This window comes from Mauremys reevesii, linkage group 3 (assembly GCF_016161935.1).
Source record: "Mauremys reevesii isolate NIE-2019 linkage group 3, ASM1616193v1, whole genome shotgun sequence".
NCBI lineage: Eukaryota > Metazoa > Chordata > Testudines > Geoemydidae > Mauremys > Mauremys reevesii.
The window spans coordinates 145,218,216-145,233,681 of record NC_052625.1 but is presented as its reverse complement, the minus strand read 5'-3'; the positions used below and the strand labels follow the sequence as shown (position 1 = coordinate 145,233,681).

General features: G+C 43.9%; 1 protein-coding gene and 1 long non-coding RNA gene across 13 annotated transcripts in view; one reads left to right on the top strand and one right to left on the bottom strand.

Moving 5' to 3' along the window:
• The window catches only part of LOC120402048 (melanocortin-2 receptor accessory protein 2-like), a 173,643-nt gene that overhangs the window by 149,570 nt on the left and 8,607 nt on the right, over positions 1 to 15,466 (top strand). For 8 of the 12 annotated variants that reach the window (XM_039532402.1, XM_039532395.1, XM_039532399.1 and 5 more), the window contains 2 exons: positions 2,425 to 2,558; positions 11,675 to 11,774. In XM_039532402.1, the coding sequence (XP_039388336.1) occupies positions 2,425 to 2,558; positions 11,675 to 11,774 (234 nt within the window). Of the gene's footprint in view, positions 1 to 874; positions 955 to 1,710; positions 1,873 to 2,238; positions 2,260 to 2,424; positions 2,559 to 11,674; positions 11,775 to 15,466 lie in introns of those variants that run through there. The other 4 variants (XM_039532390.1, XM_039532391.1, XM_039532392.1 and 1 more) reach the window with 3 other exon arrangements.
• On the bottom strand, positions 10,332 to 15,193 carry LOC120402051. The gene is made up of 3 exons (XR_005596930.1): positions 15,057 to 15,193; positions 11,662 to 11,898; positions 10,332 to 10,420 (listed from the first exon to the last, which is right to left on the bottom strand). It is a non-coding gene; the product is annotated as an uncharacterized LOC120402051 (long non-coding RNA).

Sequence of the window (15,466 nt, the reverse complement as noted above, 5' to 3'; positions counted from 1 at the left end):
TTTTTGTTTTTGAACAAATATTTGTTGCCTTCTGTTATTCCTGTATAACCCTTAAAAATGCTTTAGTCCTTTTTCTTAATACTTCAGAAATTGGCAGTTTTGGTAGAAGTCTCATCTATTAGAATAGATGCAGGCAACTCTCTCTTTGTGGTGGTGTGCAGTATGTGCTCAGGGACAGCTTCAGGCACCAGCACGCCAAGCACGTGCCTGGGGCGGCAAGCTACAGGGGGCTCTCCGCCGGCTGCCGCAAGGGCGGCAGGCAGGTTGCCTTTGGCGGCATGCCTCCGGAGGGTCCGCTGGTCCCGCGGCTTCGGCAGACCTCCCACATTCTGCCGCCGTATCTGCCTGACTGGGGACCTCCCACAGGCAAGCCGCCGAAGGCAGCCTGCCTGCCGTGCTTGGGGCGGCAAAATACTAGAGCCGCCCCTGTATGTGCTCATTGTAGGAAATTACCTAAATCTGAAAGAACAATTAACATACTTGTAACAATGTACTGTCCTGATCCTGCAATGTGATGCATGCAGGCAAACCTCTACTCCAGGAGTCGGCAACCTTTCAGAAGTGCTGTGTGAGTCTTCATTTATTCACTCTAATTTAAAGTTTTGCATGCCAGTAATACATTTTAATGTTTTTAGAAGGTCTCTTTCTACAAGTCTATACTATATAACTAAACTATTGTTGTCTATAAAGTAAATAAGGGTTTTTAAATGTTTAAGAAGCTTCATTTAAAATTAAATTAAAATGCAGAGCCCCCTGGACCAGTGGCCTGGACCCGGGCAGTGTGAGTGCCACTGAAAATCAGCTCGGCATGCATGCCATAGGTTGTCTACTCCTGCTCTACTCCCATGTGGAACCCTGTTGATTTCCATTGTAGGACTGAAGCCAAAGTAAGCACCAAGTCCTGCTACCCTTACTCATACGAGCAGTATATTGGAGCCAAAGCAACTGCTCCATGTGAGTAAAGGATGGATCATGAATTTAGATGTCTTTAATACATTATTGAATCTTTTGCGCAGTGTATGAATTATTTTCAGCTTATCTGCTTTTTAAATAGAACCAAAACAGTACAGCTAATTTCAATGATTGAACAAAGGAATTTGTTTTTTTTACAGCAAAAGCATGACAATTTAAAATCTCTTTCCGTTTAAAAAATGGTTTTGATATAATTTCCTGATTATATCATTTATTTCAAAGATGAGTCAGCTCCCTACTTGGATTCAACTCTTAGCTCCTAGCAAAATGAACACAGAGTGCCAACTTTCTTTGGAATAGCAACACTGTAATTCATGTTCTGGAAGTCTACGGATTATATCATTTTTTAAATCATGACAGGAGTTGGCTTTCAGATCTTTCTTTTAAAATACAAAATAATCTTTCTTCTACATTTCATTAAAATGTGCACCTCTGTGAGCTTTAAAGGGAGTATCTCACTTTAATTTGTTTTATCCATTGCACGAGACAAAAAATTTCAAAATACACAAAGGGCCTAATTCAGCACTTAGAGCACGTGCTGGACTTTGACTTCCATGGCACTATGTTTAAAGTGTTTAAAGTAAGCGCTTTGCTGGATTGGGGCCATAATGTGAAAACTGAACCTGTTTTCCTTCCCCATCTTAAGAAACTTCCCTCCCACTCCACAATATTTAGAACTGATCAGGAATTTTCCTTCAGAATGATTATTAGGCTTGATTTTATATTTTCTTGTTGTAGAGACTTACCGAAAACAAAGCCTGGTGCAATTGAGACTTGGTCTACGCCAGGCTAAAATTTAGGTCTGCTTGCCTACATTGCTCAGAGGTGTGAACAGTTCCTAAGCTCCAGTGTAGGAACTGCTAGGTCAATGGAAGAACCTAGCTACTGCCTCTTGAGGGGGTAGGTTTACTATAGTGACAGAATCTCACTCTCTGTCTACACCATAGGGCCATAGCTGCAACTGTGCCATTGTAATGCTTGTAATGTAAACATACCCTAAGACTACACTCCCTAAACCTCTGGGCTCCCATTCCCATGACTGATGAGCATTTGTATTTACTGTATTCGGCCTAGAGGAGGCATGGTCTATGTGACTGATGTGCTCTGGTACTTTTATCTGTTAATAGGAACATTTGTGGAGGTCCTCATATATTCCACCTTTCTATTAAAAGGAAGCTCTTTGCAGGTTGGTGATTGGCCTGGACAAGGGCTAGAGTAGGGAAGGAATGGGATGGAACATGATGACTCTGTCTGAAGGAGTGGTGGAATTGGCTTTGAAAGGAACAGGTGGGAGATGGCCCTTTATGCAAGGGTGGAACACTGCCTATGAAAGGGACAGAGGAGGGGGAAAGCCAAAAGATGGCACATGATTATTAAAATGTATAAAGACATTGCTAGAAATATTTCTATATACTGACATGCTTTGTGTTCACATTTTATATATCTTTACAGGTCAGCGATGTCTGCCCATAGGTTAATTTCCAACCGAACATCTCAACAGGCTTTATCTAACTCTGATTACACTTGGGAGTATGAGTACTATGAGTATGGACCAGTTTCCTTTGAAGGACTGAAAGCTCATAAATGTAAGTCCTATCTGGCAGTTCTGTATTCTATGCTTCGAAGTTCCTGGTGTATTCTTAATGGATAGCTTTTCAAAAATCTTTTTCTGTGAATTGATTATCCCACACACAGCTCCTTGAATTAATAGCATCTTTGATTTATCTTTGTTGAAGTATTTTTTTTCTTATTCATATCAGTACCTTGGGATATCCTGGATACCAGTTCTTTGGTTCAAATAGAAATTTCCCCATACTTCATGATGCACTGCAACATCCAGTTGCTTTATGGAGAAGAAAAAAGTTCTCACTGATAAGAAAAGAAACATGGCTGCTTTGTTCTTGTTAAAATATGTTAATGAAAAACTATTAACATTAAAACAAATTTAGAAAATTCTCTTCAGGTGAGACCTTTATCATTTATATGTTTGCTAATAGTCGTGAGCATTAAAACAAGTATATGTAAATAAGAAAAGATCAAACAAGTATGTAAGGGTCTCAAGGGTTCAGGTGATGGGAATAGAATACAGAGATCTGACTTACTGATAGTGATAGATGTTGCCCTCTGAAAGCTATTTGGTGGCTTGTGTCAAAGATATTGGGTGGTGTCAGCTAGTTCCCATTGTCCATGTCAGCATCATAATCTGCACTGCTTGTTATAAATCAATTATATAAAATAAATAGAGGGAACTTTTTTTTAAATTTTAGAATTACTTTATAGTCTACAAACCATAGGTTTGTATTTAGTCATTAGTCAGAAGGCTCAAATTCACCAGAAACGATTGTAATTATAATTAAGTAGTGGCGGATAGGGAGACTAGTCCGTTCCGGACAGCATGCTGACTCAGTCATGTATATGTCATGTATTTCATATTTATGCAGTTGTCATCAGAATGGAATCAGTGTCCTTTGTGTTCTCCTGTCTTACTGTATAATCTATTTTGAAACATTATTTGATAAATAGGAATATATCAAGGTAAGGAGCTGTATAGTAGGCTATTGCAGAGATCTGCATTAGGTTTGTTATTATTTAACATTTTTAATTATATGGAGTGGGCTAAACCACATGCTTATTCCCATATTATGCTCATGTGAAAGTTGTTAACCAGCAGTTCAGACAAAAAAAAATCATATAAAGGTGTAGCAGAGAGGTTAGAAATAAAATTAGTTTCAACTTGAACAAATACAAGGTAGTACAACTGGGAAACATACAAAATCTATTCAGTGGACTTAATTCTGATATTCCTGGTGATTTTGCAGTATCTGACTCATGCTTGGCCATACTGTAATTCCCGATGACTCTTGACACTATTGCGTAGAGAAAAGTCCTAGAGGCTTAAAGTTCTTACATGAAGAGAAAGTAGGTTTTAATGGCAACTCAACTGTATTCAGTAGAATTCCCCCTCTGGCCAGGAAATCAGCTGCAAGACAGGTAGAATTTTAAGGCTACAGGACTGTATTGCAGAGCTAAAATATGCACTAGGTTCTTGCCCACTGCAGGAAAAGCTTCTGAATGGGCACACCCATGTGCTGCAAAAGCAACATTAATGTGGGTGCATGGGGGCCTCAAGATAAGAGTAGGTGTTCTGGTATTACAGTGTTGAGGGCCATATAAGTACCTGGGTTGGGTGGATGGATGCCAAAGTGTCAAACAAAACTTGTTTGCCAGGGAATATAAACAACTTTAAAGGGAGAGGGCTATACCTGAACTTGCATTTCAGCCTTAATTAAACATGCTTCACTGTGCCTGCTGTCATTGTCAGACCCTTATGGCTCATTATGACTATAACAATGTTTAAAAGGGAACTGGATAAATTCATGGTGGCTGAGTCCATAAATGGCTATTAGCCAGGATGGGTAAAGAATGGTGTCCCTAGCCTCTGTTTGTCAGAGGATGGAGATGGATGGCAGGAGAGAGATCACTTGATCATTGCCTGTTAGGTTCACTCCCTCTGGGGCACCTGGCATTGGCCAGTGTCGGTAGACAGATACTGGCCTAGATGGACCTTTGGTCTGACCCGGTACGGCCGTTCTTATGTTCTTATTTGGTTTTTATTTTTTAAAGACTAGATATTTGACAAATGTAGGTTCTTAAAGATATCTCACTTTAATCATGTTCTCCCTAATTTGTATTCCATTCAGCCAGAGACTGATCCTGAAGGTACTGATTTTGAAGATTTGCTACATTATCACATTTAGTCACATATTAGACAAAAGTAAAAGAGGCGAGATATAACTGATAGTTGCCTCTGGGTCTCAGACAGTCTAGCAGCACAGACCTTTGCTGAGCTCTATTTAAACTAATTATCATGAATGATATGGCAAACCAGCTGGTTTCACTGTCAGATATTTTATGAAGTTCTTGGGTAGCTAATTCAGCTCAATTTAAATTAACTTTCAGTTGCCATAGGCACCTGTCTTTAGTGTGTGTCAAAGCAACCCAGTGTTTTGATAATACCAAATGTATAAATAGGACCCAATCGTGTGGCCCTGATTCAGTTGGGATGGTAATGGATGAAATTCCTTTGAAGTACTGGTGAAAAGTGGACACAACTCCATTGACTTCAGTGGAATTGCATCCACTTTCTCCAATACTGAATTGTATCCGCTGACACCTGAAGGAACTTTTGAGTGATTAAGGGCTGAAGGATCTTCCCTGACCTTTGTAGTCCTACTCTTTAGTTGATTCTGGAAGCATGGCAGGACTATGTGAATGCAACAGTTTGACAAGAATGCAGGGTAACTTTAGCTCCTTTTCTCCCTTGCCCTGCATAGGGCTGCAGGAGGGAAAAAGTGGAAAGACATGATGATGATGATGGTTCCATTCTCAAGTGGTTAGTGAACCCTAACCCGAGGAAGCATTTGGTTGTGTATGTGTTTGATAATGGTAACTTGATTTATGCTGATAAAGATTTGCTCCTGCTGTTTCATCTGTGGTGAATCATGTAATTTACAAGCATTGCATTAAGATCATGTTTAGGTTTTATTTATTTTTCATCTGTTTCCTCCAGCTCTTACTAGAGGCGGGACCCAATTTATGAACCTGAACTTTTCATAGGTGCTTCCATTCTAACCTCCTTTTTCAAAGTAATAACTTTTACGTTTCAGCATGAAATCTTCCCAGTGTTGGTCTCTGCCCAAAGGTGGATTTATATGGAAAGTTCAAGCACCCTCCTCCCCCCTCAAAAAAACCCAACAAAAAAAAACCCCAGCCTTTTTTTGAGTAACTAAAGGTGGTGCTGCAGGATGTCCCAGTTAATGGGAGTAGTTTTCAGAGTTACCACTGCCTTAAGAAGAATTAGAGAGCGGACTGGATTAATGCTTTTTCTGGCACCTTTCCTCTTTCTTCATTAGTTTATTAATAGTGATAGCTGTTAGAGCTGGTTACAAATGAGCTAGTTATCTTTTGGTGAAGGAGGAGACCTATCGTGGGAACAGTTATATATTGAATTCATACTAATGTGATCGATTCCAAACAGTGATCATAGGCTATATTTGAATATCCTGGAGCATTATGCTATGAAAAATGGATGCCAACTGTGGTATGCCTGCCAATTTGCTTACTTGTGGTCTAAAGCAATATGGAATTTAAACAGTTCTTTGCACGGAATATATTAATAGGAGTCATGATCACCCTCATGCCAGGTGGCTGTTAATAACTGTGGATACTAATAACAAATGTTTTAATGGAATCTTTTTAATGGTAGTGAGGAATATGTCCTCTTTCAAGGTAGTAGCAGAAGTTGTGGGAGGTAACAATGGTGTGATTAAATCTTTGCGAGTTCCTTTTGTAAGGTGTGCTAAGTGTTTTCTCTTGTAACCCACAGTGAGGGTGCTTTTAAGCTCTCAGACATACCCAATCCCATTATCTCCCTCCTTCCCCTCAAAAAAATTCTTTTAATTTGATGACTGCCAAATTTATCAGCCTTTTTAACTAAGATGTCTGTCTTGCAGTTCCCTTTTAATGCAAGATACCTTATTGATCCTTAAGTGTTAAGTTTTGCCTGCATTGAATCGGGTACAAAATGTGAAACTGTAAACAAAAGGAGTAAATACCGGTAATTGCTCTAGGAAGCCTGCAGGGCTTTCAATTGCATTATCACTTTGGGATAAGATTTTTCCTGTTTTACTAGATATTCTCCCCTTTTCTGCTCCCCCAGCTACACCACACATATGCAAGCTAAGCCATTTTAAAATGGAGGACATCCCCCCCAATCACACAAAAAAAAGAATTCGAGTGTATCAGAGCCACTACCCTTGCCTGCCCTTCTCTTACATCCCTTTACACTCTCATAATACCGTAAATGCTGTAGCATTCCATTGAGAAGGCTTCACCCATCAATCTCAAGATGCAGAGAGAATGAACAGTTGTTCCAAATTTGCTTCTTTATCTGCATCTGCTAGAAGGCACAGTGCTCCTTCCCTGACTGCTACATCTTGACACCATGAATCATATATACACAATTTAAGTGACTAATGGCCAAATTCTGCGCTCAGTTGTACCACTGTAACCTCGGTGAATTCACTGGGGTTGCACTGATATACAAAAAGTTGAATCTGGCCACATATTTTAAGGTGCGTGAGAAAGCCTGGTCACTTAGCATCTTTTAGTAATTTGTAACAGAAAGTCCCAACCGACAGATACATATTCTAGGAACTAGGAAATTAAAATAAGAGACAAGTCCAGGCTGCAACGTTCAGAGCTGGCTCTGAAAGCCATAATGCTCAGAAGGGTTCCAACCCAGTTCATTACAGAGATGGGGCTACTGATATTTGAGTGTCAGTCAGAATTCCCACTTCACCACCTACTAACGTGCAGGTGTGCGGATATCCAGGTTTTTGTATTGGGGCCCCTCTTCAATTAAAATACCGGTATTTAGCATTGCATTACTTTTCACTACTCCTAGTTGGGTGAAGGGAACAATATATTTTTTGCAACTACTGATTAAATTTGGAAAGTGTATGTAGAAATCCTTCAGGCAACTGGCGTCTGTATTTTAACCACTGTTCAGCTTTAGGTTTCCATAAATATTCATCACTTTCCAAACAGCAATTCAGTTTGAAATCGCTTTTATATAAAGTCATGCTTGTACTGTTAATGCTCTGTCTGTTTTCCTTCATTTTTTCCTCTGTATTTAAAATCCACAGAACTGGAGTCTGGTTATATCGCCACTCATTGGGGGACATTAACAGCTGCAAGCGTTGAAGATTTTTGGCGTATGTGCACGTGCTGCGGCCTTTGAGCTAGATCATCTAACTGAGGCTCAAAGCGGCAGATCCACCACAGTGATTAAGAAGCCAATGGGAACTGTTTACTTGGAGCGTCTGCAGGCACGGAGCCCTGCAGGAAGTTCCCATTGGCTGGGAACGGCAAACCTCAAACACTGGGAGCTGAGGGGCTCTGTGCCTGCAGACGCTTCAAGTAAATAAAACATCCCGATCCACCAGCGGCTTACCCTGATGGGCTGGGAGCCAAAGTTTTCCGACCTCTGCTATATTTTAAAAGCTGGCATTACAAGAAACACTCAAAAGTTTTGCTAGAATTATTTTAATGTAATCTAACGAAAAACCTGTTATAATAACTGAACAAATATGTATTCACCTTCAAAGTTACAGTCAATATTTAAAATCAGTAAATGGATATTTAAAACAAGTAACTTAGCACAATATGAGACTTAAACAAGTCTTAAATTCTTTCAAAGTCTGAATCAGTCTCTGATTCACCAAACAGTTCATTACACTCAGCTTCAGTCACAGCTGCACTTGCATTGTCATCATAGATGTCGGCAGTGTCTTCTTCCGACTCAGGTTCCTTCTTATCCTCAGCCTCTGTTGTGTCATCATCAAATATGGCATCATCTTCTGACTCATCGAGTGCATTGCTGATACAGCATTTCCTAAATGATTTTTCTACCATTTCTGAGGGAATGGACATCCACGTGTCCTTGATCCACTGGGCAACCAGATTGATTTCGGGCTTCATTAGATTCCCACCTTTGGTCAACTTTGCCATGCCTGAGCACATCCATTAAAGGGTTTAAAGGGTTTGTTCAGGCAGACATCAAGCCAATGGGAACTGTTTACTTGGAGTGTCTGCAGGCACGGAGACCCACAGCTCCCAGTGTTCGCGGTTAGCCGTTAACTGAAGTTAAGCCTCCAGGTATTACAGCCAAAGTAGTTTTCATATTTTTGGCCACTTTTTTTCACTTCATCCGTCTTGTGTGCCCTGAACATGTCCCAAACGAGCATAGCAGGTTTCTTGAAAAGTGCTCCTGGTCTCTTATTCAATACTTTTTCCAGCCATTCAATAGTCCCACTTTCATCCATCCATCCCTTTTCATGTGCATGTATGACAACACCAGCAGGAAATTTCATGTTTTGAGGCAAGGTTTTTCTCTTAAAAGGAACAACAGGAGGGAGCTTTGATCCATTTGCCAAACATGATAAAACCACTGTAAAATGGATTTTTTCATAGCCAGTGGTTTTAATTAAAACTGTTTTTTTCACCAACACCAGTTACTGTTCTGTTGCTCAGGAGATCGAATGTCACTGGTGTTTCATCCATATTTCCTATTTGTGACAGTTCAAATGCATATTCCTTTTGATATTTTATAATAAAGCTTTGGAAAGATTTGATTTTTTTCTTCCAGATCTCTAGGCAGTTTTTGCGCTATCTTTGTTCGCTGACGAAGATGGAGACCACGATGATTCATGCAGTGAATACACCAACCTGCTGATGCGACAAACATTGACAGCTTTACTGACTTGTATTTGTCGTCTTTCGACATTTGCAGAGCACGCAGACGAATTCCAGTTCTGGTGACAATGTACCCATTTTGTCAATTTTCAACAACACAATTATTGAGATCTTTCTCTAGCTCAGGAAATGAAGCACACCTCGTTGGACATTTTTTCTTGCTTCTTAGCATGTCTTTTAGTGTTTTATTTTTTTGCCATTCTCTTAATTGCTTCTCATTGATACATAATTCACGAGCAGCGGCACAATTATTGTTTAAGTTTGAACACTGCATGATAAAACCTTTTTCTTTTGATTTCACTGTTCATTTTAAATACTACTATGAAAATAGATTATTATTATTATTGTAGCTATAGATTTTGAAGGACTTTATATAGGAATGTCACCTGCTTTATCACTGTCAAATTATTATTGTTCTTTGTTTATTTCAGAGCAGCCCTGTAGATTGGCATATCTGTAGGGATAACAGGCTATTTCAATTTTATTAGAGATTCCATTGATTCTGCATGTTATATTTTCATATTGGCTCAAGACTTATGAGGTCCATTTCAAGCCAGTCTAGTCCACTAAACAAAGCCTTTGCAACTTTAAAAGGTTGCAGTATTGACATCAGTAAATGAGTTGGCAAACTTTGGCTCCCGGCCTGTTAGGGTAAGACGCTGATGGGACATTTTGTTTACTTGGAGCATCTGCAGGCATGGAGCCCCATAGCTCCCGGTGGCCACGGTTCGCCGTTCCCAGCCAATGGGAATTTCCCACAACTCCCATTGGCTGGGAACGGCAAACCGCAGCCACAGGGAGCTGAGGGGCTCCATGCCTGTAGATGCTCCAGGTAAACAAAACAGCAATGTATTAGCTATTCAATTCAATGATTCCACAGAACTTAAAATCATCAAATTTTGGTGTAGACCCATTTATAAGCCGCTCTTTGATGCGTCATTTTTTTACCAAAAATATTCAGTTTATGAATGAGTATATACAGTAAATACAATTACACTGTGTTAAAATATTGTTTAATTTGCAATTTTTTAAAGCACTTTAATGTTAGGAAAAGCCAAATTTACAATTGCCTGTGCAGCCTTAATTCTGCCTCTTTGTGCATCCAGCCTGTGCATTGAATGAGTCAGGGGTCCTGTGGACGAAAAAGTGATCATGTAGTTAAACATTTTATCATCATGCATATATATGCACAGGGAGTGAATTAAGGTTGGCAACAAGAGAGGGCTATTATGTTGGGGTGGCGGTCACTACGACCATGGGCTGGGTCTTGGGATGGTTGTGGGGAGCCTGGCCTGGTATTCACACGCTCTTTCCCCCATCCCCCATGTGAGCTGGGGGAGCACCTGCCCAGTAGGTTACCCCCAGAGGAGGTGTGGACAACTGGGGCCAGTCTGGAGGTTGGAGGGGATCCTGGCCCAGCTGTCTTCCTCTCATTCCAGTAGCTCTTTGGTGTGCTCAGTACAGCATGTGCTGCTGCTGCTGCTTTGGCAGTGCTGCAAGCCCCACTTAGAATGTTGTCTTTTAGTAGTAGTTCTGGCAGGTTGCCAAAAATTTCCTAAGGCACATCAGAGAGAAGGGGAAATGACGATTTCTTAGCAAAAATTGAATGGATTTTGAGACAAAAACAGGTGCTTCTGTAGTCTGAGGGCATTCTCCCTGTCAGGTATCAAAGGCCTGCTGAAAACTATGAAAGTGTGAGATGTCCTGATTTTTGGATCTTTCTTATATAGGCTCCTATTTCACCCCACCCCCTGTCTTGATTTTTCACACTTGCTGTCTGGTCACCCTAGTATGAGAGCTTCTTAAAGAAATCATTGTAAGAATCTTTTTTAATGGAAAGTGTTAGGTAAGTTAAATATAGGGGTTGCTCTCAGCCCCTGTTACCATAATGCTGTGCATTTAATTCACTTATTGCTCTATCCACTACCTGTTTTTGACCAAATAGTATTTCTAGTTATTCCAATCAATTATGACTATTGAGTACAGCCACAATAACACATAAATTGGCTGTAATTAAGCACTAATGATAGCAGTACAGGGCACTTGCTGGAGACTGAGTGGATGGGAGGAGTTCAAGAACCTAGATGTCAAACATTGGCCTGTCCTGAGGTTTTATTGCTATAAAAGTGGAAATTAAATAAAGAATTGTTTCTGCATTCAGTGCTGTGCATGCTTGGTGTATCTGATGCTGAATTAATCACTTTTATATCCATTGGCTTTTTCCAGAGACATAGTGCCTGGTACGTTGGCCGGTCAGGATGTTGAATGTGTCTTGTAATAAGAAACAAAGCCTTTCTGAACTCTGAGTCATGACACATTATGTGGAATGGAACCTGTTTACAAGCGAAGGTGGAATACTAATCAGTTTATTACCTCTCTCCTGCAGATTCCATTGTGATTGGATTTTGGGTCGGTCTGGCAGTTTTTGTCATTTTCATGTTCTTTGTGCTGACCTTGCTGACGAAGACAGGAGCACCGCACCCAGAGTGAGTCTGCGACAGCAATGTGATGTGCTGATCAAATGTTTTTCCCATTACAGTGATGGTCCCTTCTATTGAGTTGTTTGTAAAGGGGACACTGTCAAGGCTAAACTGCCCAGAATTTTACCTACTATAAAAAAAGGAGATTTTTTTTAAATACTTTCCAGCTGATACTAAAACATCTGCCTATTCAGAAACCGGAGCAGCATAATTTCTAACATCAGTCATCTTTGGCAGACCAGACAACAAATCCAGTGTGCTTGTTTCTGTGTGGTCCCAGGATGTGTTTTGTCAGTGTAGATATTATACCACCATTCTACTCTGCCTGCCTATTTTGTTCTTGTGACCAGGTTGATGGCACCAAAATATTCAAGCATCTTTGTTTTCAGAATTCATTTGAGAGAGCACTTCTGTATAGAATATTTTAATACCTCCACCCAGTGATGAGCTGCCAAAATATTAACAACCGGTTCCCTCCTCCTCACCCCATGAGGGGTCATGCCCCCCCCCGACTCCTGTCCCATCCAACTCCCCCCATGTTCCTTGACAGCCCCCCCCATGCCCTATCCACCCCCCTTCCCTGTCCCCTGATTGCCCCTTGCCACCCCATCCAACCCCTTCTCTCATTCCTGATGGCACACCGGGACCCCTACACCATCCAACCACCCCTTCTCTCTGTCCCCTGACTGTCCCTGGAATCCCTACCCCTGACTGCCCTCCACCGCCCCATCCAACCCCTGCTCCTTCCTGACTGCCCCCCCGACCCTTGCCCCCATTCAATCCCACTGTTCCCTAACCTCTGACTGCCCCGACACTAATCCACCCCCCCCAACTCCCCTGCCCTCTATCCAACACGCCCTCCCTGCTCCCTTACCTTGCTGCCTGGAGATGGGGGCCCAGCTGGGCTGGGGCTGAGACCCGGACGCCGGGGCAGGAGCCAAGCCGCGCCGCCCGGCGGGCCCTGGACCGGGACGCCGGGGCAGGAGCCGAGCTGCGCCGCCCGGCCGGACCTGGACACGGACGCCGGGGCAGGAGCCGAGCTGCGCCACCCGGCCGGACCTGGACCCGGCCCCCGGGGCAGGAGCCGTGCCCCGCTGCGCCGCGCCGCCCGGCTGGACCGCGGGGCAGGAGCTGAGCCCCAGCCCCAGTCCCAGCTTGCCTGCCTGCTGCTTGTTCAGGCTTCCCGCGAACATCTGATTTGCGGGAAGCAGGGGAGGGGGCGGAGAAGGGGCGGAGCAGGAGAGGAGGGGGAAGTGAGCTTGGGCCGGAGCTTTTGTTAAATTTAGCAGCCCTTATAGAACTGGTTGTCCTGGAACAACCGGTTCTAAAAGGGCTGCTAAATTAACAACCGGATCGCGCGAACCGGCTCAAGCTCACCACTGCCTCCACCTGCTTAGCAAAATCAGTACGCAAGTAGAGAGGAAGGACAGCATAATGAGCATACGCGCACACTTTCAGCCTAAAAGAAAGATGATAGGCTACATTTTAGGCCTCCTATGAAGTGGGTATTCACCCACGAAAGCTCATGCTCCAATACATCTGTTAGCCTATAAGGTGCCATAGGACTCTTTGTTGTATTCCTTTAAAGCAGGCCTGCACAACTCGTAAAGCAGCGAGGGCCATATTACTCCAAAGAAAACAGCTGAGGGCCGACCCCCCGCCGCCAAGCCCCCCTGAAACACAATATGCACACCCCCAGTGCCGCCACCCCCCCAGGACTGCCCACACCGCAGAAACAAACCCTCCTTCCCCAGCGCTGCCCCACCGAAACAGCAGTATTGAATCTTGGTAATATGTTATAGCGAGCCCCTAAGGTAGTATAATTAAGGTAAAAGAAAAATGTCTTTTTGCTAGAAGTAGAATAAGATCTTCCACCAACTTTCTAATCAACTGCCCTATTGAATGAATGAGGTGTGAATGAGGAAGGCGTGGAAGGCAGCACCTCCAGACAGCTGCAACCCTTGGAAAGGGGATGGGAGCCAGACCAGATCAGTAGAATAGGTCAGCCACTGACTCCTCACTCGCCTCCTCAGCCCCCTCACACCCCCAGCTCGCCTCCTCAGCCCCCACCACTGCCCGCCTCCTCAGCTCCTTCTCCCCCGCTGCCGGCTGACCTGTCCCCCCGCTCGCCTCAGCCCCTCACCACTGCCCACCCGCCTCTTCAGCCCCCCTCCCTCACCCGCCACTTGCCTACTCACCCCCCACGGGCCGCACAGTGAGCTCACCTACTCACCCCCCGTGGGCTGCACAGTGAGCCCACGCGGGCCACATGTGGACCCCGGGCTGCATGTTGTGCAGGCCTGCTTTAGAGGTACATCTACACTGCACACTCCTTTTGGCAGCATATAGAGTACACACATTACGAGCCCCTCAGCATGGGTATAAATAGCGGTGTAGACAGTGAGGCATGGCTTAGGCACTCCTGAACCGTGTGAGTATGTACACTGCAGGGCTCTGTACTTGCACAAGCAATGCCTCCCCCTGTCTACACTGCTATTTTTAGCAGTATAGCATCCTTTCCCTAACGCACAGAGCTGCCAGAGCCTTTCACCACTGCAGTGAAAGACTGGCAGGAGAGAGGCAGCTTCAAAAGGCTCAGGCAGCTCCCTCTGCCAGAGCCTTTCACTGGCACATTTGGCTTCACACTGCAGATCAGATGCAGCCTGCTCTTTATTGTGGCATGTAGCTACATATACCCTACGTTGGGGTGGGCAGACTATGGTCTGTGGGTCAGATCCAGCCCATGAGCCATTTTAAGCTAGCCTGGGAGCCACACCATGCAGCTCGTCCCACACCGGCCGGGGCGCTGGGTTGGGGCCGCACCACGCGGCTCGGCCCCACTGTGGCGCTCCAGCTGGGGCGCGGGGGCCACACCGTGCTTGAGGTAAGCGCCACTCGGAGCCTGCACCTCTGAGCCTCTCCCCACACCCAAACCCCTCGGTCCCTGCCCAGAGCACCCTCCTACACCCCAAACCTCTCATCCCCACCCCAGAGCTTGCACCCCCCCCACATCCCAACCCCAATTTTGTGAGCATTCATGGCCCGCCATACAATTTCTATTCCCCGATGTGGCCCTCGGGCCAAAAAGTTTGCCCACCCCTGCCCTACGTGCTGCCTAAAGAGGTGTGTAATGTATGGTAACCTAGGTTACATCTACTGCATAAATCACTGTAAGTGGGGTGCAGTGACAAGAGCAGACAGTTGGGGAAATAGGGACGTGTGGAGGGTGGCAAAATGATACATGAATAAAATGCAGTGTAGATGTAGCCTACGTTAAAGCTGATGTACCTTAATGGCTCCTTTTAAGAAGCTGAAGGGTTGCAATCTGATACGGAGGGTTTTAGGAGTTGATGCTTCCTGGGGGTACCCAGAGTTGTGATACACCTCTCTACCGTATGCACTTAGTGTGGGGCAGCCTTGCTTCTACCTGCTGTGCGTGAGTTCCCCAGCATTACCAGAATCTGACATCACAAGTACTGCCTTCCAGCCATTGTTGTCTCTTCACATGTTAACAGTAGGTGCACTCCAACCCCTAAACATTCCCCGTTACCTTCTACCTTCAGGGGAGGTAAAGAAGCTTGCCCTCAAGAGAGTGAAATTAGATGAAAATACTGATCCTGTGGCTTAAAATGAGAGAGGTGACTGATTCAGCTGAATTTTTTCAATCGTGGTCACTTGATGCTTGGTTCCTATATCTT